At 34.8% G+C, this 26,459-nt stretch overlaps 1 protein-coding gene across 2 annotated transcripts in view; it reads right to left on the minus strand.

Moving 5' to 3' along the window:
• The window catches only part of TBC1D19 (TBC1 domain family, member 19), a 171,520-nt gene that overhangs the window by 40,778 nt on the left and 104,283 nt on the right, over window positions 1-26,459 (minus strand). For both annotated transcript variants that reach the window (XM_011935632.1, XM_011935631.1), the window contains 2 exons: window positions 23,211-23,285; window positions 18,601-18,663 (listed from right to left, as the gene is read on the minus strand). In XM_011935632.1, the coding sequence (XP_011791022.1) occupies window positions 18,601-18,663; window positions 23,211-23,285 (138 nt within the window). The remainder of the gene's footprint in view (window positions 1-18,600; window positions 18,664-23,210; window positions 23,286-26,459) is intronic.

Consider the following 26,459-nt stretch of genomic DNA (forward strand, 5'->3'; position numbering starts at 1 on the left):
GAGACTCCGTCTCAAAAAAAAAAAAAAAAAAAAAGAATATTAAGTTGCATAACAATGTGAATATACCCAATAGTGCTAAACTGTACCCTTAGAAATGGTTGTCGACAATTTTATGTGGTGATTTGTTTTACTACAATTAAATTTTTTTTAAATTGATATTATCAAACACGGTCTCACATAAATTTTTGGCATCTATTAAGATAAACGTGAATTTTATTTTTTGACCTATTAATATAATAAATATTTTCCAATAATTAAGAAAAACCATTGGGCTCTAAAAATTCTAAATTTATAAATACTAATCTCTTCTCCTGCCAAACTTTCACATACCACTGTGGTAGGTAGCATAATGGCCCCCAAAGATGTACACATCCTAATCCCTGAAATTTGTGTGCTACCAGTTTGGATATGGTTTGTCCCTGTGAAAACTCCTGTTAAAATTTGATTCCCAATGTGGTAGTGCTGGGAGATGGGCCTGGTGGGAGGTGTCTGGGTCATGTGGGCAGATCCTTTATGAATAGCTTAAAGTATCTCTGTGGGACCGGACTAGTTGCCGTGAAAGCAGGTTGCTCCTTCTCATGTTTGGTCTCTTTGTATATACCTGCTTACCCTTCCATTTTGTGCCATGAGTACAAGCAGCATAAGACTTTCACTAGATAGGCTGTCCAATCTTAGACTTTCCAGCCACCAGGATCATGTGCCAAATAAGCCTCTTTTCTTTATAAATTACCTAGCCTCAGGTATTCTGGTACAGTCACACAAAATGTGACTTATGTGACAAATGGGATTATGCAGATGTGATTAAATAGAAGATCTTTAAATGGGGAGATTATTTAGGATTGTCTGGTTGGGCCCCATGTAACCAAGGATTCTTATACATGAAAGAGAGAAGTAGCAAGGTCAAAATCAGAAAGAGATGTGATGATGCTCTCTGCTGGCCTTGAAGACAGAGGAAGGGGCCACAAGTCAAGGAATACAGGTGCACTCTAGGTTCTAGAAAGGGCATGAAAAACCCAGATTCTCCTCTGGAGCATCCACAAGCAACAGAGCCCTGCCAATGCCTTGATTCAAGCCCAGTGAAACCCATTTCAAATTCAACTAAATTTATGGCAGCAATAATAAACTAATAGAACCAATCAACAAATACTACAATAAACATATATTATTAGGGTAAAATAATACAACAAGAAAATATACTTACAAACAACTTTCTACTATTGCCTAGAGGAAAAACAATTCCTAAAGAAACATTTGTATTAACTTTCCCTTAGTTTAGCAGACTCGTAGAAGCACAGTAATTTTAGAAGAAGCTCTATGATTAATATATCTCCCTAGAGTCCCTGTTGCCCTAGAGAAGACAAGATATCTGAGACTGTTCTAAAGAAAATATTGGCAACTGTAAGGTGATAATGCCAGAAGTGGTATGTTAGACAGTACGTACTGGTGTGCAACCCTGGGATACAAGCAAAGAGCTGTCAACTCTTATTCTAATCTGAGTTGCTTTAACTTCTGAGATTCTAATTTTTGTATCTGTATGGAAATGACCGTTCAGTTATAAATCTGCTAGAAAATTGTATGATTATATGAAGATGACAATTTCAATCAAATTAACTAGAAAATCTAACCTGGATTAATTACTAATTAAGTAAAAATTAAAACTTTATGAGGATGAAGCTACACATGATAGTAATTTACTTCATTTAGAAGAGTTATAAGAAACTGAATGTGTAAGTCTGAACTATGCTAATATGGCAGAGTTATACCTAAATGTCTACAGATAGCCACAAAAGATTTACTTTGTCCTAAAGCTTTGTTTTATTTCTGGAAAATATATTTATGGTAAATGTTTCTGAGAAATAAATTATTTTTATAATAAAAAGCACATAAGAAATGACATATGAATTGGGCAATCACTTTAATGTAAAACTATTATACAACTTTTTCATTTGTGATGTTCTTACATTTTTATCCAATCAAATTTAGAAATTTTCAAATGATAGATTTTCAAGAATCACTTTTTAAAACACTCTGCCCTGATACAAATTTTCAAAAAATAAAGGGCAATGTGGCTTACTAGCTTTGAAAATGGACACCCCTGGCTTGGAGTCCTGACAGCTGGATGGACTTGGGATCTAAGCCTCTGCTTCTTCATCTATAAAAGGGGAATAAAACTACCTCCCAGGGTTGTTGTAAGAATCATCTATAAAGTGGATTCCGGGAAGATGGTGCAGTAGGAAGCACCAAGAATCTGTCTTCCCACCTAGACAAAAATTGCACTGGCAGCAACTGTCTGACGTAATTATTTTAGAACTCTGGAGTCTACTGAAGTCTTTCAACTTTTAGGAGATAGCTTGGATGGTAAATTGCAGTTAATTTTGATCAATGTCAGCTTCTAGCATAGTCACATATATGCATCCCCCACTCCAATCCCCTTGACAGGCAGGAATTCATGAGTCCCAGGAGCAGCTTACAAGCAGCTTGAAAGACCCAGAAAGGGAGAAAAGTACCCCATCCTCCAAATATTTGGTATCTGTACTCTGATTGCTTCTTCTGAACAGAGAGGTGTAAACAAAGAAGTGAGGGTGAAGATCAAAAGAAGGAAACACTGTTTTTGAACCTCCCTTGATTGTTGCAAGCCCCTTTCCCTCTGGTTGAAGTAATTTTCAGAAGATTTAAAGGAACAATGCTCTCCCCCCTCTTTATTTTCTCTTTTATTCCCTTTGGGAGCCAGATGTTAAAGACTAGGTTATTCAAAAACAACTGTGTATATAAGGGAAATTAGAAAGTGACCACATATGCTCAAGGAAAAGAGAAGGCTAAGAAAAGACCCAAGAAGATGTTAGATTTATACCTCAGGCTGATCCTGGGCAGAAGGAGAACAAACAACATTCAAAAAAACTAAAACTAAAACAATAAAAACAACAACAAAAACTCAGGGAAGAAAAAGAATCTGATTTCCAGATATTCCACATTATTAGATTTATATGTCCCATTTTCAACAACAACAACAACAAAATCACAAATAATACAAAGAACTTGAAACATACGGCCCATTTAAAGGGCCAAAAAAAAAAAAAAATTTGACAACTGTCCTTGAAAAAGACCTGATGGCAGATCTACTATAGAAAGACTTAAAACAACTGTCCATAGATTCTCAAAAAACTAAATAAATGTGGATAAAATCAAGAAAAAATATATCAGCAAAATGGAAACATCAATAAAGAAATAGCAAACCAAAAAAGAAACCAAAAGGACATTATGGAGCTGGAAAGTATAATAGTAAAATAAAAACTCAGTAGAGGGATTCAAAGACAGATTTGAGCAGGCAGAAGAAAGAATCAGCAAACTTGAAGACAGGGAAATGAAAATAATTGAGTCTGTGAAACAGAAAGAAAAAAAAATTGAAGTTAACAGAGCCATAGGAACTTATGGGACACCACCAAGCCAACCGATATGCATGGTAGGAGTCTCAGAAAGATAAGAGAAATTGAGGAAGGGGTAGAGAGAATATTTGAACAAATAATGGCTGAAAACTTCTGAAATTTGATGAAAGACATGAATATAAACATCCAAGAAGCGACACATTATAATCAAACTGTTGAAAGTCAAAGGCAAAGAGAGAACTTTGAAAGCTGCAAGAGAGTAGTAACTCATTAAATATAAGGGATCCTCTATACAATTATTAGAAGATTTCTCATCAGAAACTTGAGGACCACACACAAAGGGCTGACATATTCAGTGTGGAAAAAGAAAAACGCCATTAATCAAGAATCCCATATCCAGCAAACTGTCCTTCAAAAGTGAGAGAGATATTCAGACTCTCTCACATAAATGAAAGCTGAGACCTGACCTTCAAGAAATGTTCACAGGAGTCCTGCAGAGTAAAATGAAAGGATATAAGAAGTAACTAGAATCTGAGTGAAGAAATAAAGATATTAAAAAAAACACATGGGCAATTATAAAGATAATACTATTGTAACAAAAGTTTGTAACTCCACTTTTTGTTTTCTATATGATTTAAGAAACTCATACATTTGAAAAGTCACTGTTTAAAAATCAGTATTATTATAACTTTGGATTGCAACTCCACATTTTGTTTTCTACATAATTTAAGAAATCAGTGCATTTAAAAGAATTTCTGATTTCCGGGTTTGTGTATGCACTGTACACAGATGTAACATTGTGATGTCATCAACTGAAAGGCGTGAGGATAGAGCTGTAAAGTAATACAAAATTTGTATGTTACTGAAGTTAAATTAGTACTAATTTAAACTAGAGTGTTATAATTTTAGGTTGTTAAATATAATCTCCATGGGAACCACAAAGAAAATAGCTATAGAGTATATACAAAATATATAAAATTTTGTATTTTATATACAAAGAGAAAATGAGAAAGAAATGTAAACATTTCACTACACACACACACACACACACACAAACCCAACTAAACCCAAAAGAAGACAGTAATACAGAAAATGAGAGGCATAAAAGCTATAAGACATATAGAAAACAAATAGAAAAATGAGAGAAATATCTCATCAGTAATTACTTTAAATGTAAATATATTAAATTCTCCAATCAAAAGACAGGTTGGCAGAATAAATTTAAAAAGATAAAAACTACATGTGCTCTATAAGAGATTCATTTTAGATCTAAAGACATAAATATATTAAAAATTAAAGGATGGAAAAAGATACTCCATGCAAATAGTAACCAAAAGAGAGCAAGGTGACTATACTTATATCACACAAAATAGACTTTAAATAAAAAAGGTTATGGGAGACAAAAAGTCATTATATATTAATAAAAGTTTCAATACAGCAAGAAGATATAACAGCTATAAACATTTATGTACCTATAACAGACTTGAAAATGTATGAGGCAAAAACTGACAAAAAATGAAGGGAGATATAGACAATTCTAGAATAACAGTAGACTTCAATACCCTATTCTCAATGATAGATAGAACCACTAGACAGGAAATAAGGAAACAAAGGATTTACATGATAAACCAACTAGATCTAACAATATACTGAACACTTTACCCAAGAACTACGGTATACACATTCTACGTAAATGCACATGGGACATTTTCCAGATAGATCATATATTAGGTCACAAATTAAGTTTGAATAGATTTTTTAAAAATAGAGATGATACAAAGTAGCTTCTCTGGCCACAGAGATGGAGGTAGAAATCAGTAACAGAAGGAAAACTGGAAAATTCACAAATTTATGGAAACTAAACAACACAGTCTTAAACAGCCAATGGATTAAAGAAGAAATTATAAGAGAAATTAGAAATACTTAGAGACAAATGACAAAACCATGACATATCAAAACTTACGGGACTCAGTGAGAGTGATGTTAAGTGGAAAATTTATAGCTACAGAGGCTTAGATTAAAAAACAAGAAAGGTTTCAAATCAACAGCTAACTTTGCAACTTCAGGAACAGGAAAAAATGGGCAAACTAGGCTGGAAGCTAGCAGAAGAAAGAAAATAAATAATAAAAAGTAGAGCAGAGATAAATGAAATAGAGAATAGGAAAACAATAGAGATAATAACTGAAACCAAAAGTTGGCTTTTCAAAAAGATCAACAAAATTAAAAAACCTTGAGCTAGATGGACTAAGAAAAGAGAATACTCAAATTATTACAATAAGAAATGAAACTGCAAACATTACTACTAACTCTACAGAAATAAAAAGGATTATAAGAGTACAATGACCAATTGTACACCAACAAATTGCATAACCTAGATAAAATGAACATATTTCTAGAAACACAAAATCAACCAAGACAAAATCACAAAAAAATAGAAAATCTGAACAGACCTGTAACTAGTAAAAATATTAATCAATAATCAAAACTCTGACAAAGAAAAGCCTTGGTCCTGATGGCTTCACTGGTGAATGCTACCAGACATTTAAAGAACTAACACCACTGTTTCTCAAACTTTTCAAAAAATTGAGCCGGGCATGGTGATGTGCAACGATAGTCCCAGTTACTCAGAGAGTTGAGGCAGGAGAACTGCTTGAGGCCAGAAGTCCAAGGGTACAGTGCACACACTATGATCAAGCCTGTGAATAGTCACTGCACTCCAGCCTGGGCAACATAGGGAGATCCTGTCTTTCAAACAAACAAACAAAACAAAACAAAAACTCTCCTGCACAATTAAAAAGTAGAAAACACTTATTAATTCATTCTATGAGGCCAGCATTACCTTGATACCAACACCAAAGACACTACAAGAAAATAAAACCACAGACCAATATCCCTTAGAAAAGTCAATGGGAAAATAATTGACAAAATACTAGCAAACCAAATTCAGCAGAATATTAAGAGAATTATACACAATGACTTAGTGTGATTTATTCTTGGAATGGTTCAACATATAACAATGGATCACTGTAATACACTATACTAACAGAATGAAGTGAAAAAAGTCACATGATCATCTCAATTGATGTAAAAAAAGTATTTGACAAAATCCTAACCCTTTCATGATAAAAATATTCAACATTCCTCAACATAATAAAAGTTGTATACGAAAATGCTACAGTGAACTTCATACTCCATGGTGGATGACTGAAAGCTTTTCATCTAAAATCAGAAACAAGGTAAGGATGCCTGCTTTGGCTACTTTTATCCAACATACCAGAAATTCTAGCCAAAGTAATTAGGCAAGAAAAAAATAAAAGAAATCCAAGTTATAAAGGAAGAAGTACAATTATCTCTGTTCACAGGTGATATGATCCTATATGTAGAAAATCCTAAAACTCCCACAAAAGACTGCTGGAACTAATAAATAAATTCCATAAAGTAGCAAGGTACAAAGTCAACACAAAAAAATCAGTTGCATTTCTATACACTAACAATGAACAATCTGAAAAAAAAAATTTCACATACAATAACATTAAAAAGAATAAACTACTGGGCCGGGCGCAGTGGCTTACGCCTGTAATCCTAGTACTTTGGGAGGCTGAGGTAGGCGGATCACAAGGTCAGGAGATCGAGACTATCCTGGCTAACACAGCAAAACCCCGTCTTTACTAAAAGTACAAAAAATTAGCTGGGCATGGTGGTGGGTGCCTGTAGTCCCAGCTACTTGGAAGGCTGAGGCAGGAGAATGGCGTGAATCCTGGAGACGGAGCTTGCAGTGAGCTGAGATCGTGCCACTGAACTCCAGCCTGGGCAACAGAGCAAGACTCCGTCTCAAAAAAAAAAAAAAAAAAAGAATAAACTACTTAGGAATTAACTTCACCATGGAGGACTTGTATACTATAAAACAATGCTGAAAGAAACTAAGAAAGACATAAATGAAAAGGTATTTCATCTTCAAGAATTGGAAGACTTAACACTGTTAAGGCAATACTACCTAAAGTGATCTACAAGCTCAATGCAATCCCTATCAAAATCCCAGTGATATGTTTTGCAAAAATAGAAAAACCCATCCTAAAATGTAGATGAAATCTCAAGAAACCCAAATAGCCAAAACAATCTTGAAAAAAGAAGAACATATCTGAAAGATTCCTACTTCTTCCAGATTTAAAAACTTACTAGAAAGTTTTAATAATCAAAACAGTGTGCTACTGGCATAAAGACAGATGTACAAACAGAATAGAACAGAACTAGAAATAAAACCTTGAATATATGGTCAAATGATTTACAACAAGGGTTTGTGCTAGTCTTTTCTCCCATTACCATTGAATGAGAGAAAGTGCAGTCTTCCAACAAATGATGCTAGGAAAACTGGATATCTATATGCAAAAGAATGAAGTTGGACCTTTATCTAACACCATATCCAAAAATTAAGTCAAAATGGATTAAAGACCTAAATGCAAGTTCTAAAACTATAAAACTCATAGAAGAAAACATAGTGCAAAATCTTCACAACATTGGATTTGGTGATCTCTTGGATATGATACCAAAGGCACAGGTGATAACAACAAAAATAGGCAAACTAGACTTCATGAAAATTTTAAAATTTTGTGCATCAAAAGACACTATCAATAGAGTAAAAAGTCAACTCACAAATGGGAGAAAATATTTACAAATCACATTTTCAATAAGAAATTAACAACCAGAATATTTACAGATCTCTTAAGACTCAACAATAACAACAACAACAAAAACTAAGTTGATCCAAAAATGGGCAAAGGACTTGAATAGACATTTTTTTCCTGAGTAGACATAAAATGGCTAATGAGCACAAGAAAAGATGCTCAATATCATTAATCATTAGGGAAATTTAATGAAAACTATAATAAGATAACATAATTTCATGCCTATCAGGATGGCTACTATCAAAAAAAGAGAAAGTAACATGTTGGCGATGATGTGGAGTAACTAGAACCTTTGTACACTATTGCTGGAATATAAAATGGTATAGTCACTATGGAAAACAGTATGGTAGTTCCTCAAAAACTTGAAATAAAATTCATTTCTTATAATATTATATTTCTATTCTGAAGCCATCACTGAGTTCTGCACCACTCCCAGAATTTATTTTCCCTTTATCTATATTTGCATAGAATTTATATATATTTCTATTGGTGGATTTATCAAATTATAACTATGAATTTGTCTTTCTCTTCATTTTTCGCTAAGTTGTGAGCTTAATAAATATCTTCTTTTGCTAGCAGTTAACACAGTGCCTATATCAGAACATACACTAAATAATCTAACTAGATACATGAACAAAGAATATCTGATGCATCCGGACCTTTTTAATTCCATTCAATAGCGTTAAAATATTTATAACTATGTCACACTTCAGTATCTCAGGACTACTACTAAGTATATGCCAGATAAACCAAGCACATGATGGAAGATTTGTCATATAACAGAAAGAGTAAATCTTCATGTCTTCCCTTTTACTATACATGAATTCCTTCCTATGAATATTTTATATACTTTGGACAATATGTTAACTCACGTAGTTTGTGAAAATTCCATTCAGTATTGGAGTCTGAAAATGGTATTGTCAAACTATTCACTTTACTTCCATTAAATAAGAATTGTCTTCTGTTTGAATACATTTTGAAACTCTGACATAATTTAAAACTTACAACACTTAAAAGTGGGTACTTTAAGAATTTCATGCAAAATAAAAACTAACTTAACACTGGAATACTAAAGGGTTGGCTTATTACTAAAAACATTATTTCTATAATATTCAGCATTGTTGCCTATAAAATTTAGGTAACAGGCCGGGCGCGGTGGCTCATGCCTGTAATCCCAGCACTTTGGGAAGCCGAGACGGGCGGATCACGAGGTCAGGAGATCGAGATCATCCTGGCTAACACTGTGAAACCCCGTCTCTACTAAAAATACAAAAAATTAGCCGGGCACGGTGGCGGGCGCCTGTAGTTCCAGCTACCCGGGAGGCTGAGGCAGGAGAATGGCGTGAACCGGGGGGCGGAGCTTGCAGTCAGTGGAGATCGCGGCCACTGCACTCCAGCCTGGGCACAGAGCGAGACTCCGTCTCAAAAAAAAAAAAAAAAAAATTAGGTAACATTAACATGAGGTACTTGGGAACAAGTGCCTGCATATGCTTGTAACATAGGCCCAGATTTTCTTTAAAGAAGGATTACTGAATATTTTCTCATCTGTATGTAAACACAGCAACACCACATGACATCTAATTTTGCAGTGTAGTTACAAAATCCAATAAATGGGCTATGACCAAGAACATGGCCAGGAACACTAAATTTGCTATACACTGGCGATTTTCCTATACAGCAAGAGTTGCTACGCAGCTCTGCTAAAGGAATGCCTGTAATTAATTATAAGAACAGGCTTTCTTCTCTTATTACACACACACACAATTTTTTCTGAGAGGAAAAAACAGAACTCAATTTCTGAAAACAGAATATTTACAATGCATAAAATTACATACGTTTTTATTAGTTAAAATAAATTTCTAATAATTCAGACTAATTGTAAAATGAAAAATTAAAAAGTATCACCATGAAAGTGTTTTCTTAGTAATTATCCATATAAGGAAAATTTATTTTTACATAATTCCCAAAGAGAGATGCTTAGATGTTGTAATCATCCATCTATTTATGTTATGGGGATAGAGATCCACATTAAAGCTTATTTAGACAGATGAATGGATAAAGAAAATGTAGTACATACAATACAATGGAATATTATTCAGTCAATATAAAGAAGAAAATGAGTTACATGAGGCAACATGATCCTGGAGAACATTATATTAAATGAAATAAGGCAGTCACAGAAGAACAAATACTACATGATTCTACTATATGAGGTATCTAAAACAGTCAAACGTATAGCAGCAATTGAATGGTGGCTGCTGGGCCTAGGGGGCAGGGGGAATATGGAGCTGCTATTCAATCAGTATTATGTTTCTGTCATAGGAGATGACTGAATTCTAAAGATCTGCTGTACAGCACTGTGCCTATAGTAAATACTATACTGTACACTTAAAAAGGTATTAAGAGGATAGACCTTGTGATAAGTGTTCTTATTACAGCATTTAAAAGAGGCTTATTTAATCATTTCCAAAGTACTAAAAGCAGGAGAAGTCATGAGACCTATGACAGAAAAAATTATGTAAAATCTAAAAACAATACAATTTGGACTAAAATATTAATAGAAATGGAAAATAAAGGTTAAAGCATACTCTTATAGTACTTACTGTTTGTGATACTGATTTAGCACCTAATGCTTTACATAAACACTTTAAAACAACTTCAGAATATTTTGTATGTTCATGTCCTGCCCCCGTAACTAGAATGTAAGCCCATCAAAGGTGGTATCATTTACACACAGTATAAGGATCAGTATTTTTTTTCTATCAGAGTCACTGGGATTCATCAACACTCTCAGATGTCCCCACCAACACAGGTTTCATCAGAGGTGGATCAATAAATATTTACTGATGCTCATTCTGCTTTTTCTCAAAATATGCATCCACTTATGAGTTCAGTTACTTACAAGTTTTCTTAGAAGTTTTCTCACATATAAGTCACTTACATGTGGAAAAGATAAAAATGAATGCTCCCTTAAGGGTTAGTTCTGGCATTATTTGGAGAACTTGTTACTGCTCTCATTTAAAACAGATACCCTCACTGATTCTGTTTACCAAATGAGGCAGATTTGTTACCTGTCAAGCCCCTTTTTACCACCACCAAAGAGGCTTTGTAGTTGTAACTTAAAAATGGCAATCCTCTTATCTCTGGTGACCAAATGGGACTAACTTGTCAAATGTACACTCTCTCTACCCACACACTGAAGTAGAATAGTCACAGATTACTATGAGTCATGCCATTATTGGTCTTTGGCTGATATTATAATTTATGTGTTCACATGTTTGGTGTCACAACGGTTTCATGTTCTGGATCAAAATGGCATAAGAAGGACCAAAAACTTTTAGCGAATTGGTTAACTTCTTGCCAAGTGGTAGATATTTAGTTTATGTGGTTTTATTTGTTTTATATCTTTGTGTGACATTAACTAATCTGTTTATGAGTCAGTTCATAAAAAAGGATTCATTACAACTATACTAAAATCTAAGGAAATCTAGAGCCCCATAAAATGACGGTAAAATATCCATTAGCCTATAAATTACTAATATTAAGCTTTAAGATAAAAGAAGAAAGCTTCCTTCTCAATAATGAAAAAGATAACCCCATCAATGAAAACAAGTACATGATGTTAAGGAAAATTTTTACTCAGTATCTACAGTATACTAGGCATTGGAATTAACAATAAGGACCAAAACACTTAAGAATTTACCTGGGAGAGACAATTATAAAATAATCAAATAAACTATGATAAGTACTATAAACAAAAAGTATGGAAAGTACTATATAGTCATTTAAAAGCACATATTAGAGAGCCATGACTTTGTGTGTGCTTGTGCAGGTGAGTGAGGGGTTAGTCAGGGAAGGTGTATCTGAGTAAATGATTATTTCTTTAAGCATGGTTTCCTTTGGCTCTCTGAATATATTTATAATGACTGCTTTGAAGTTTTTGTCTGTTAAGTCCAAAATTGAGAAATGAAGTAAAAATAGGAGTTTACTGGGTGAAGAGGGGAGGATAACAGTCTTGCTTATAAAAGAAACTGCAGGTCTTATGGCCCTGAGGTAGAAAGGAGTATAGTGAACTTAAGAAGTTAAAGATGTTAAAGATCAGGATGGTTGGAATATAGAATGCCAGAGTGTCAGGCAGAGAAGTGAACAATCCATCTGGAGAGGTGGGCCAGGTAACGCAGGGTCATGTAGACTCTTGTGAAAAATCTGGGTCTTTTGGTTTTAATCAAACAAGTGACATGAATTGATTGGTGTTTTTAAAAGACCACTCTGACTTTACTGTAGAACATGGATTAAAGGTGGGGTGGCCAGCATTCAGCAAGAGAGATAAATAGGAAGGTTGATTTAGTTTTTAGTAATAGTAAAGAAACGTAATAAAATACCCACAGATTAAAGACAATAAAGCTATTCTTTCTTTAGGACAAAACCAGTAGAATTTTCCTGCATAACAAATTATAAAACTTTCAACAGATAACATTCCAGGAACTAATAACTCTTGAGATAAAAGAATTTTAAAATCCACATTTAAAAAGAATAAACAATCTGTAATCAATACTTTTACGGAAAAATTTAATCATTTCTTTTATGGCAAATCACATAAACTTTTTTTGTGCCTCTGAGATCTGCATAAAGACAGTTTAGTCTAAACTCTCAGCTAAATGATAAGAATATGAAGGCCCATGGAGTTCTGGTGAACTGCCTAAGGCCGCAAACATATTTGAGGACAGAACTACTGAAACATGAGTTAAATAAAAGAAAAAAAATATTTATTTCAGCACTTTTGAGATTCTTTCATTGCCTTTGGCTTTTGACAGTTTGACTATGATATGTCTGGGTATGGATATCTGTGGTTATCCTATTTTGAGTTTGTTAAGTTTCTTAGATGTGTAGATTAATGTTTTTCATCAAATTTGAGACATTTTCAGCCATTCTTTCTTCAAATACATCTGCTCCTTTCTCTCTCTCCTCTCCTTCTGATACTCCTGTTATAAATTTGTTGGTGAGCATGTTGTCCTAAACTTCTCTGAGGCTCTGTTTGTTATTTTCTTTGTTCTTTGAATGACATAATTTCTCTTGATGTCTTCCAAGTTCACTGATTCTTCTCTGCTTTTTCAAATATACTTTTGAGTCCTTCCAATAAAATTTTCATTTCAATTATTGTACTTTTCAACTCCAGAATTTCGGTTTGGTACTTTAAAAACGTAATTTCTATCTCTTTAAAATCTTCTGTATTAGAGGAGACATTGTCATCACACCTTACTTTACCTTTTTTTTTTTCTTTTTTTAGACCAGGTCTCACCTGTCATCTAGGCTGGAGTGTAGTGGCATAAACACAGCTCACTGCAGCCTTGACCTCCCAGGCAAAAGTGATCCTCGCATCTCAGCCTCCTGAGTAGCTGGGACAACAGGCACATGCCACTACACCCAGCTAACTTTTTTTCTATTTTGTAGAGACAGGGTTTTGCCATGTTGCCTAGGCTGGTCCCAAATTCCTGGGCTCAAGTGATTGTCCTGCCTCAGCTTCCCAAAATGCTATGATTACAGGTGTGAGCCATAGCATCTGGCCTTACTTTACTTCTTTAAGCATAGCTTCCTTTAGTTCTTTGAATATATTTATAATGGCTGCTTTGAAGTTTTGGTTGGTTAAGTACAACATCTAGGCCATCTTACAAGCAGCTGGAGTTCATGATTATTATTTGCTTATTTGTTTAGTGACTTGGTTGAAATATTTCATTTAAGTCTGTTTCTCCCAAAGTATGAAGCTTCTGATGTACCTCAGAGTATGCAGCCTTGAGCATACATACAATCATCCTTCAGTGACACTGGCTTTAGCAGGGTTCTTCTTTTTTTTTTTGAGACAGTCTTGCTCTGTCACCCAGGCTGGAGTGCAGTGGTGCGATCTTGGCTCACTGCAACCTCTACCTCCTGGGTTCAAGCAATTCTCCAGCCTCAGCTTCCTGAGTATCTGGAACTACAGGCACGCACCACTAAGCCCAGCTAACTTAGCAGGGCTCTTGGTCTCTTCCCCTGATCTCTGTGTTAAGCTTTCTGTCTTTCTTGATATTACAGCCAGATATTAGTTTCCTCTAATTGCCAGCTGATTATTCTACTGTTTTTGACAATGTCCTCATGCATAAATTGTACCACAGTCTGATTCAATTAAATGTAGGGTCCTTTGTGAGGTCATTTTTGAGGCCAGTCTTTGAGGTTTGTCCTATCCCATCAGGACTCCTCCTAGCTATCTCTGTGTCTGGCTTTCTCTGGTAAACCAGCTGCTATGCTTTTAGCTTGTTACTCTTAATTCTTAAGTGTTTGCCATTAAAATCTTCATTGTTCAGAGCCCCATTACGTTGGAACTTTCCCGTACTCCATATAAAGTTAGTTCTTTGAGGAGCGCTTCAGAGCTACTGTTGCTAAGGCTGTCTCCCATTCTGGTCAAAATCTCTGAGTCATTGCCCTGGAGCCAGGTTGGGGATAGTGGCCTACTTCTCTTGGAGTGACACTTTTGCTTTGTGAGAAAGACACTGGTGAGGGTGGTAGCCTCTGGTCTTCTCAGCTTGTCTTTCTGATGTGGAACCTCTCTCCCCTCTACAAACAAAATGAGGTGAAAGCAGTTGAGGCCCTAGTATTTTTGGCCTGCTGAGTGGAGTGAGAGCTTTTGGACCAGATCTCTGCCCTATGGGAAGGAATCTGACAACTTCTTGATAGTACTCTCTAGAATTTAGCATCTGCAACATGGAGCTGAGGGATATAAGAAATACTGGCCATCTGCCCCTCCTATGGAGATACTGTAGCCCTTGACTAGAAGCTGGAGGGAAACAGAGCCCCATCTTCCTGGCCACACATGGCTGAACTGAAGCTTCTGTTATGCTAATCTGGGGTTGCGGGGAGGCAAAAAGCAGGTCATGACTCAAGGGCCACAAATTATTTTTACCGAGATTTAGTAGCTTTTCTCAAATAAATGTTTTCTTGTTTGCTGACTTTTCATGTAACCTTAGGATAATTACCAGAGACTTTAAATACTTTAAAAAAAAATAGTTTTCACTAATTATGGTTTCCTGCTGAGGATGGTTCTGTGGAGCTTCTCTCAGACCACCATTTAGGAACTGATAATTCCCACTCTGTATTTCTGAAGTACAGAGGTTACTGGCAAACTAGTATTATTGTATAAGTGAAGAATTAATTTTATTTATATAGGCATACCTTGGAGATATTGCAGGTTCAGTTCCAGATCACCACAATAAAGTGAGTATCATAATAAAGCAAATCACACAAATGTTCTGGTTTCTCAGCATGTATAAAAGCTATGTTTACACTACACTATAGTCTACTAAGTACAACAGCATATGCCCAAAAATATACATGCCATAATTTAAAAATAATTTATTGCTGAAAAAAGTGCTAATGACCATCTGAATCTTCAGCAGGCTGTAATCTTGCTGTTGGGAGAGGGTCTTGCCTCAATGTGTATGGCTGCTGACTGATCCAGGGTGGTGGCTGCTGAACACTGGGGCAGCTGTGGCAGTTTCTTAAAATAAGACAACAATAAAATTTGCTGAATTGATAGACTCTTCCTTTCACAAAATATTTCTCTGTTTGTTGGCACTTTACCCATAGTAGAACTTTCAAAATTGGAGTCAATTCTCTTGAATCCTGCTGTTGTTTTACTAAGTAATAATGTAAACACTTTGTTGTCATTTCAACAATGTGTCCAGTAGCTTCACCAAGAGTAGAGTCTATCTCAAGAAATTACTTTATTTGTTTATCCTCAAGAGGCAACTCTTCATTCATTTAAGTTTTATGATGAGATTGAAGCAATTCAGTCACATATTGAGGCCCTACTTCTAATTCCAATTATCTTGCTTTTTCCACCACAGTGACCATTACTTCCTCCACTGAAGTCTTGAACCCCTCAAGGTTATCCATGAAGGTTAGAACCAACTTCTTCCAAACTCCTTTTCATGTTGATATTTTGACCTCCTCTCATGAATCCCAAATGATCTTAATGGCATTTAGATTGGTGAATCCTTTCCAGAAGCTTTCAATTTACTTTTTCCAGATCCATCAGAGGAATCACTATCTATAACACTATATAGCCTTACAAAATGTATTTCTTAAATAAGACTTAAAAGTCAAAATGACTCCCTTACCCATGGGCTGCAGAATGGATGTCGTGTTAGCAGGCATGAAACCAACATTTATCTCCTTGTACATCGGGATCGGAGCTTTTGGATGACTATGTGCATTGTCAATGAGCAGTAATATTTTGAAAGGAATGTTTTTCTGAATAAGGCTTCAACAATATGTTTACAATATTAGGTAGACCATGCTGTTAACAGATGTGCTGTCATCTAGGCTTTCTTGTTCCATTTATAGAGCACAGGCAGAGTAGATTAAGCGTATTTCTTAAGGGCCCAAGGATTTTTGAAATGGTAAATAAGCACTGGCTTCAACCTAAAGGTACCAGCTGCATTAGCCCCTAACAACAGAGTCAGCATATCCTTTGAAGCTTTGAAGTCAAACACTGACTTCTCCTCTCTAGCTATGAAAGTTCTAGATGGCATTTTCTTCCAATGGAAAGCTGTTTCACCTACACTGAAAAATCTGTTGTTTAGTGCAGCCACCTTTATCAATGATCTTTGCTAGACAGGGATAATTTGCTGTAGCTGCTACATCAACACTTGCTACTTCACCTTGCACTTCTTAAGTTATGGAGATGGCATTTTTCCTTAAATCACATAAACCAACCTTTGCTAGCTTTTAATTATTCTTCTCCAGCTTCCTCTCCTCTCTCAGCCTTGATAAAGTTGAAGAGAGTTAGGGCCTTGCTCTGGATTTGGCTTTGGTTTAGGGGGATGTCATGACTAGTTTGATCTTCTATTCAGACTACTGAAATTTTCTCCATGTCAGCAACAAGGCTGTTTTCCTTTCTTACTACTCATGTGTTCACTAGAGTAACACTTTTAATTTCCTTCAAAAACTTTTCCTTTGCATTTACAGCTTGGCTGTTTGGTGCAAGAGGCCTAGCTTTTGGCTTATCTTGGCTTTGGGCATGCCGTCCTCACTAAGCATAATCATCTCTTGCTTTTGATTTAAAGTCAGAGACATGTAACTTCCTTTTACTTCAACATTTCAAGGCCACTGTAGGGTTATTATTGGCCTAATTTCAATATTGTTGTGTCTCAGGGTCTAAAAAGGCTTGAGGAAAGGGAGATAAATGGGTAATGGCCAGTTGGTAGAACAATCAGAATACATACATTTATCAAGTTTGCCATCTTAAGGGTGTAGTTTGTGGCATTCCAAAATAATTACAGTAGTAACATCAAAGATCACTAATCACAGATTACTAAATCAGATATAATAATAAAGTTTGAAATATTGTAAAGAATTACCAAAATGTGACACAGAAATATGAAAAAAGCTCCTGCTGTTGAAAAAAATGGTGCTGATAGACTTGCTCAATGCAGGGCTGCCACAAACCTTCAATTTGTAAAAATAATAATATCTGTGAAACATAATAAAGCACAATAAAGTGAGATATACCTGTCTATTCAAAAATTTACTGAGTACTAAGAATTAGATACAGGGTTACATATTAGCTACCTAAACAAACTTTTAGAAAAAGACTTTTGTATTCTCTAACTTTTAATTAATAACTAACTTTATATTAAAATGGAATTGTAAGTCTACTATTTAAAAAAAATTTAATTATGCATTTGAAATCACAGGAATCTCTTAAAATTGTTTCTGGGGTTATTTAAAATTCTAACTTTATAAATAAATCTTATAAAGTCTTTATACTTTAGCTCTTGGAACACATGATAAATCTTCTTGACAGATGCTTATTTAACTTTATCTTCTCTCTTAAACATATATACACCACAACACCATTATCAAACAAAAACCTGCTCATACAAACAGCGGGATCAACTTACATTTAATCGAGCAGAAATTGCTGTGTAGAATATATGTATTTCCTCTATGACATTTGTATTGACATTCATTCAAAATCAAATTATTAATATGTACGTATAATCTTTTTAAAAAGAACATCATATAGGCAATTCTATATAAATTACTTATTTTCTATTTATGATAAATGATTTTATCCTAGTAGATGTGAAAAAGTAAAAATCTTAGCATCCACAATATCAGCAAATGAAATGATCAAAGGATAATCAGGACACTCTAAAGTATAATGCAAAATGCTTTCTCCAAACATCTTGGAATGGCTTAAATATGAATTTGACATCTGATTTAAGCATCTGTGCCAATAACAAAGATAGAAAACTTACCTGCCAATACCTCCTTGTTGTACCACATATGACAAAAAGAAACAATTGGGAACTGTTATTCTCCTATTTAATTTCACAGTAAAAACAAAAGGTAATCTTATCCCAAACTTAGAACATTTCATCTGACAAGCATGCCATGGATTACAAAAGGATTTAGTCAACAACAGAGATATCTCCTAAAGTATCATGATTTAGAGAAACTAAAACAAGAACACTATATATTTTAATTTTTAAACTTACCTGATATAAATAATCTTCAAATACAAAATAATAATCATCATTGCTTGCTGTCAACTTCACATCCTATAATTAAAAGTAGACAGTACTGAAAAGAACCCAAATGGATCTGTCTGTAGTACTAAAGCATACAATCAGTATTTAGAAGCATTATCACAATAAATTTATTACTTTTATTGTGATTAGATTAGATTTTACCATTGCTATATTTACTGAACTAATATATGTGACACATTATTTGACGTCGAATTCCTCATTTAAGGTCCCATTAGTAATTCTTTAATATTTATTTCAATTTTATCTCCTTTTAATCTAATATTTAGATGGCTTAAAGCTAGAAAAGAAAAGCGGATGCAAGCATAACATCCAGAAGCAATCATAACAATCTGGCCCCAAATTACTGTTCCAATATCACTGTTGAAGTCCACATTCTTGCCATTCCCACAAAAGACCAAACATCTTCCATGTCTTTGTGATTATTCACTTGCAAGTCACCACTTGTTAGTGAGAGAGCAGGAACATTGATTTTCTGCATTATGAGTTTAAGGGCCAGTTCATTGACTTCCCCTGGATAGCATATTAGTTTCTTTCTTTAAATATATTCCTATTCTCACTTTCTGACTCGAGTTTACCTTAATGATTTCTATGAATCTCCCTATGAGACTTTAGCCACTTTGAGCTCAAATGTCTTAAATGTTTTTTGTATATGTAGTACCACCACAGTGCTTAGCACCTAAATACCCAATACATGTTTGATGAGTAAAAATAAAAATGATAAAATTATATTACAGGAAAATATAATTAATTTCTATTAATAATTCATCAGTATATAGGTACCCCTCTCTAATAACAAGCAAACAAATGAACAAAAGTCTAGAAAAATAAACTAAAACATTCCCCCAGGATTGTTTCTGAATATTATGTCCAGAGTTGGAACTTGCTGCTTGTGTGCTTTGGTGTAAAGAACATGAAATTCCAACAGATTTAACTAAGATTTGAAATCCAGTTCCACTACTTCTAGCTGTATAACTTTGGTCAGTAACTCTGAGCCTAATCTCCATATACGTAAATGAGGATACCACCGCCTACTTCAGAAAGGATAGGTAAATGCCTAGCACAGCATCAGATAAAGAGTAGATATCCAGAAAATTTTTTTAAAAAAATTCACCGAAATTCCTTTTACTTATAATAGTGTTTATCTATTTACAAGTAAATATACATCTCAAACCTTACATGTATCCAAAAACTCCAGTTGTAAACTACATCATGCTTTTAGACCCAATATATAATCAATTCAACAAGTACTGATGGGCTGGGATAAAGGATACGAAAATCAAAACCAACAAACAAACAAAAAAGAAGACAAACAAAAAAGTGTTTATCATCAAGAAGTCTACAATCTCACTGGCGAGATAGTAAAAACATGGGAAAATCACAAAGAAATGTTACAAAAATCCATGGTCAAATAGTTCAAATGGTCTACAAAATTCAACCAGGCTGTTGAGCCAAGTAGCAATCAGGGGAGGATGGAAAGAGTCATAGATGACTCTGGGGGTAGCAAATATGTGCTAAGTCTGAAAAAACCATAATGACACAGATTAAGGAGAAAGAAATGGTCCAGCTTTCTATGTCAGAAGACAACCTAGACAAAGGTAGAGATCATGCATTCTCAACAGGGGGATAGTATTGCCTTTGAGGGCATGAAAACTGGTTCTTGGAGGTCAACAAATTTTACATACTACAATGATATGTGGCCGACCAGAGCTCATCCCTACCCACCCAAATCTTACTTTTTGTTATTTACTTTTTCTTATTAGAGATAAGTTAATTAATCTTTCTCTCCAGGAGCGTGATAATGAAGAACTAGTTGAAAAACACTAGTAATGGTTGAAAACTATAGAATACATGGATACAAGGCAAGTTTGTTAAAAAAAAAAAAAAACAGAACCATTTAATAAATTAGCCTAGGGAGGGTTCGATGATGTTCCATACTCACAACATCATTGGCTCAGAACATCTATGACTTTCCATCCTCCCCTGATTGCTACTTTGCTCAACAGCCTGGTTGAATTTTGTAGACTGTTTGAGCTATTTGATCATGGATTTTGTAACATTGCCTTGTTCCATTCATTCCTTTAACCTTTAAAAGAATTCCACCTTGTTTTCAGTTAAATTTAAAATAAGTCTTTGCTATAGGGAACTGTAATGAAACAGAATTTTTTTCTAAGTGATCATTCCCTCAACGGCTGACTTTAATAACGTTTGGAGTGATCGGTAGAGCCTAACTAAGAGACAGATATCTTCCTAAAAACATTCATGTTGTGCACAGGACAGATGCCATCAACAGTTTTATTCAATTCCTCGGGCACAAATTACTTCCTTCTCGGAAGAGATTTTCCTTACTGACTCAAACTGAAATTCATGTTGGAGATAAAGAGAACTCTCATCCTAGCACTTCTTACTTTTTTGAGCTTTTTCACGTGTGAGTTTCCTTTCATTTGATTAGAAAAGAGGCTAACGGTCTTATAGCCCAAAAGATCTCTTACATTTTTGATAAAATAATCCACTGAGCATAATAATTTGACCTCAAAGTTAATAATAGTACCTGTGATCCAAATCTAGTGAAAAACCTCTGTGAGATTCAAGACTTTCCGTCAAAGGACTGTGTTCTCTAAACTCTCATTTCCACTTACTGTAGAGCTTAGTGGTTAAGGATACAGTTCTGAAGTCAGATTGGCTAGGTCTAAATCTTGGCTTCACTACTTAATATGTTAATTTAAACAAATTTCTTTCTTTATCTCAATTTCCTCATTTGTAAAATAAGAAAATAACTACTTTCTACTTTGTTACAACACACGTGTCACTATGTTGCTGGCTGCTGGTAAGGAAATGATGTTAGTATAACATGGAAATTGTATTGGTTCAGATGCAATTTTTATTAAGCAAGAGGAGTTGGAGCAGAGGGAGGAGAATTATAACCATCAGCAGGAAAAAAAAAAATTGTCTTCAGCTCAGCTGCTGCTGCACAGGCATGAGACTTTATAGTTGCATTTTAAGAACATTAAAAACGGACATTGGCACTGGGGCTCCCTCTCCAGAGAGGCACACTCCCAGCCCAGAACATTTCTCCCCTGCTGTTCTCTTGTGCTCACCTTAACAGTAGCTCCAGTGGCCCAGAGCACCACTTCTACTTGCATTATTTTAGCACTTCTGTATTATTATTTTTACACATTTTTAATAGCTCCTACCAGACCAGCCTGCCTGAGATGATTCGTCTCCCAGGCTACCAATGATTGCTTTTGTTAGTACTATAATTACAAAGTTGCAAAAATTGTGAGTGGATCTACCCCAACCCTGTTTTGTCCATAAGCTCTGTTATTTTTAATGTGTGGTTTTACAGAATGCAAGTTTTTTCCCCAGAAAAACAACGCATTTATAATTCACAGCCTAAATGTTGGTATCTGCTACTCTTAGGTAGTTGTAGGCATTAAATAGTAATCTATGTAAAGGGTTTGGAATACTATATGGCACAATAAGCAGTCATTTGTTAGTAATAGTTATTATTACCCCTGGCCATGTTCTATTCAGACAAATTTTCAGGTCCTCAATATGTAATCTTCTTTTCCCCATTTCTGAGACCTGTAATAACATGGCTTTCTCCCTTATATTTCAAATCTAAATTTAAAATCTAAGACTTTTAAGCTGCCTAATATTAATTCAAAATTATTCATATCCTATATTACACATAAAGTGTTAGCTACACCAGACCAATCTGGTTCAACTTTTATGTAACACAGTTATGAGCTGTTTCTTGGTTGCCATGGACCCCCAGGTTGAAGGTCATGTAACCTGAGCATGCCCAGATGAACCAAGCATGCAACCACAGGTGGAACCTATGTGATAGGACTAAGGAGTGGGGTCTGAATTAAGAAGTGGACACCACACGGCAGTATCCAGGATTCAATCAGATCAAGCCCTGGCATCACCCCATGGCAGGATCCAATCTGATCAAACCTTTCTAGCTACAAAAACCCAGTGATTTGGTGCTTGGCTTTCTATTGTGTACTGGAAAACGGACCCTGTTTGGCTCAGTGATGAAAGCATTAACTCAGCTCTCAACTTGATTATCAGATGCTTGGAGGCAAAAACTCAATGTATCTCTACCTTAAAACTTGAGATATACTTAGCCATATGTCTAGAAACTAAAAGAAATTAAAAATTAAAAATGACTTCAATATAAAGAGAATATACAAGTAGGCCCTAAAGAATCATAAGGTAAAAATATTATAATCTGGTTTTGCTTTTCAGTTGTCTTTTTACTGTTTTTGTGTAGAAAGCCTGAATTTAGAGATATAAGAAAAGCTTATTATCTTCATCAAAAAGTAGGAGGACTAGGACAGAATCATGAAGACAGCTTCAAAGGGAAAGAAGATAACACAGAATGGAAACTGCAAATTTTGAACATCAACTTTATATGTATACATCTAATCACTTAAAATTATTTTTCAAGGTTAATATATATCATTATACATAGTACAGGCTCTGCATACTAAAAAATCTCAATTTTTAATGATATTAATGAAAAGGAAAAAACTAAGTTGACTTTTACTTACTTTATAGATTAGACTGTCCACCAAAAGGTCATGTTGTATCACATTGGTCTTAAGCTGCTCATAATACAAGACATCCTAAATTTAAAAGTAAAACAAAAAAAATTAAAGGTCAATCACATTTATAAAGTCAGCCTCAAATTCAAATAATAATCAATAGTATTCTAAACACTAAGAAGGACAGGAACTCAGTTTTATTCACTACTATAACCCTCATGCCTAACAGTAGATATTCAATAAATATACTTACTCCTATCACTTAGGATAATGTCTGGCACCTAGTGAGCATTCAGTCAATATTTGCTAAGTTAACTATAAATTAGCTTTAATAGCAAATACAGCATTTATTGAGTATTTATAGGCACCAGGAACTATTTTACCCACTTTACAAGAGTTAACTCATTTAATCCCAAACCAACAAAATGAATTAGGTCAGTGATTATTATTCCCATTTATGCTTGAGAAACTGAAGCCAAGAGAGAAAAGTAACTTGCTATCCAAGACCATAAAGCTAGTAAGACTTAACCTCAGGAAACCTGGCCCCACAACCTATACAAAAAACTCAGAAGGATTACTTTATACTGCCTTTCTAGTACCTAAATTATTACAAAATAAAAAGTTTAAGCATAACAAAGCACTCCTGGTAGTAAAAGCAATCATATAGCATATAAAGTAAGTCAGCTTTTAATATTAGAATATGGTCCCATATGCTTGAGCTCAGGAGTTTGAGGTTACAGTGAGTTATGATTGAGTCACTGCTCTCCAGCCTGGGAGACAGAATGAGACCCAATCTCTAAAATAAATAAATAAATACAAAAATATGGCCTCATAATAATATAAAATCTTATTAACTGCACAATTATGAGATTAGGCTAATGTTTAATGTAATAGAGAATAAGAAGTGGAAGAGAGGGAAAACGGAAAGTGGAGAGAATAAGGGAGGAAAGAAAGTGGGAGGAGGGACTAGAGACAGTAATCAACTTAAGCACCAGGTTCACAGTTGGTCGGAGCATTAAGGATGAAGGTAGGGATCAACTGGGTAATAGTTATGCTAACGAGAGATGGAAATACTATCTCATTGCTTTAGCTGACCCTCATTTCACCTCTCAGGCACGTTAGCCCTAGCCTCCTCTCAAACCCAAAGGCAAAATTTAGCACACGCGGATCTGTATGACTCCTGACCTCACAGAAGAGTTGTGGGATAGGGTCATCTGGGATAAGGAGGAATATTTACTGCATGTAGCTGCCTTGCCAGGATAAAATCTGACTCTATGTTTCCTGAAATATGATTTCTACATCGCGAAAGATGTTTAATACGTAGTTCTTTGGTGTGGGTCAAAGTGCTCTTTGCCTAACGATGATCTGGGCCTTTACTGGCTATTTTTAGTCATTTAAATTTTAATTAAAAAGCCTTAATTGGTTATCATTGATGTTTTCATTTTTTAACTAAAGTAAAATTATTTTACTATTTTATTTATCTTCCATTGTATCTACTGAATTCATCTCTCTGGCTAGAATGCAGGCTCCTTAATGGTGGAAACAGCACCTAATTCAAATATCAATTCCTGCCAGTGAGCATAAGTAAAGTAATGCAAAAGCTACATTTAGGGGTTTGCCTCTTTTTAAAAATAAGTTTAAAATTACAAACTAATATATGACTATTAAAATAACTGAAACAATCTAAAGTAAAATAAAGAAAAAGTTAAGCATCTTTTCTCCTTCCATTCAACTGTCCCAAAATAACTAATATTATTTGTATTTGGTATTGTATTTGTGGTGTTATTTGTAATTTGTGTTCTTCCATGCTTATACCTATCTCCATGCTTATATGACTATGTAATCATAGTTGGGCGTTTGTGTTGTCGTTTTTCAATATGAAATGGAATCATACCATACTCATTATTCAGCTTCTCTAACCTAATGCTATATCATGGTTTTCCTTCTTGTTAAACAATACACATTTAACTCATTCTTTTTAATAGTTACATATATTTTAATATTTTTAAAGCTGTGGTATAGATTTGACACAATTTGTTTAATCATATGCCTATAGATGGATACTCAGGTTGTTTGACCCTACAAATAATGTTGTAATAAATATCCTTAGGCATTATGTTTTTATATCTACAGAATAAATTGGCAAAGGCAGGATTATAGGCTGAAGTCTATACGTATCTTTCTTTTTTTTTTTTTTTTTTGAGACAAAGTCTCACTCTGTTGCCCAGGCTGGAGTGCAGTGGCACGATCTCGGCTCACTGTAAGCTCCGCCTCCCGGGTTCACGCCATTCTCCTGCCTCAGCCTCCCAAGTAGCTGGGACTACAGGCGCCCGCCACCACGCCTGGCTAATTTTTTGTATTTTTAGTAGAGACGGGGTTTCACCGTGTTAGCCAGGATGGTCTCCACCTCCTGAACCTCATGATCCGCCCACCTCGGCCTCCCAAAGTGCTGGGATTACAGGCGTCAGCCAACGTGCCTGGCCAAGGCTGTATGTATCTAAAACTGGGCTACAAATTGCCTGACTAATCGCAGAAAAAAAAATCAATTCGAATTCCCACCAGCAACATGAGAGCACATTTTATCTATGTACTCACCTCTTTTAAACATTTTCATGCTTGAGAAACATCTCGATGTATTGATTTGTACTTTCCTAACTCATAATACAGTTGAAGAACCTTTCATATATTTATCGGCCATGTGAATTTCCATTTCAATGATTTGTCATTCATAACATATACCTATTTTTCTATTAGATTATCTTTCTCTTAATAATTTGTTAGATTTGTTGTTTATAAGGAAGATTAACTGTCATTTGTAATGCAAAAAAGTGTTACTTGATTTTGGTTTATGGTATAGATTGACAATTTATTTTTCTGTTTAGTTTTTGTGGGTATATAGTAGATATATATACTTACGAGTTACATGAGATATTTTGATATAGGAATGCAGTGTGTAATAATCACATCAGGGTAAATGCCTCAAGCATTTATCTTTTGTGTTACAAACAATCCAATTATAGTCTTTTAGTTATTTTTAAAAGTACAGTTATTTTTATTATAGTCACTCCGTTGTGCTAGCAAATACTAGGTCTTATTCACTTGTTCTATTTTCTGTAACCATTAACCTTCCCCACTTCCCCTGCACCTGCACTACCCTTACCAGCCTCTGGTAACCACCCTTTTATCCTCTATCTCCATGAGTTCAATTGTTTCACTTTTTAGCTCCCATGAGTAAGTGAGATCCTGTAAAGTTTG

Source organism: Colobus angolensis, unplaced genomic scaffold, assembly GCF_000951035.1.
Source record: "Colobus angolensis palliatus isolate OR3802 unplaced genomic scaffold, Cang.pa_1.0 Scaffold146, whole genome shotgun sequence".
In the NCBI taxonomy this organism is placed as follows: domain Eukaryota; kingdom Metazoa; phylum Chordata; class Mammalia; order Primates; family Cercopithecidae; genus Colobus; species Colobus angolensis.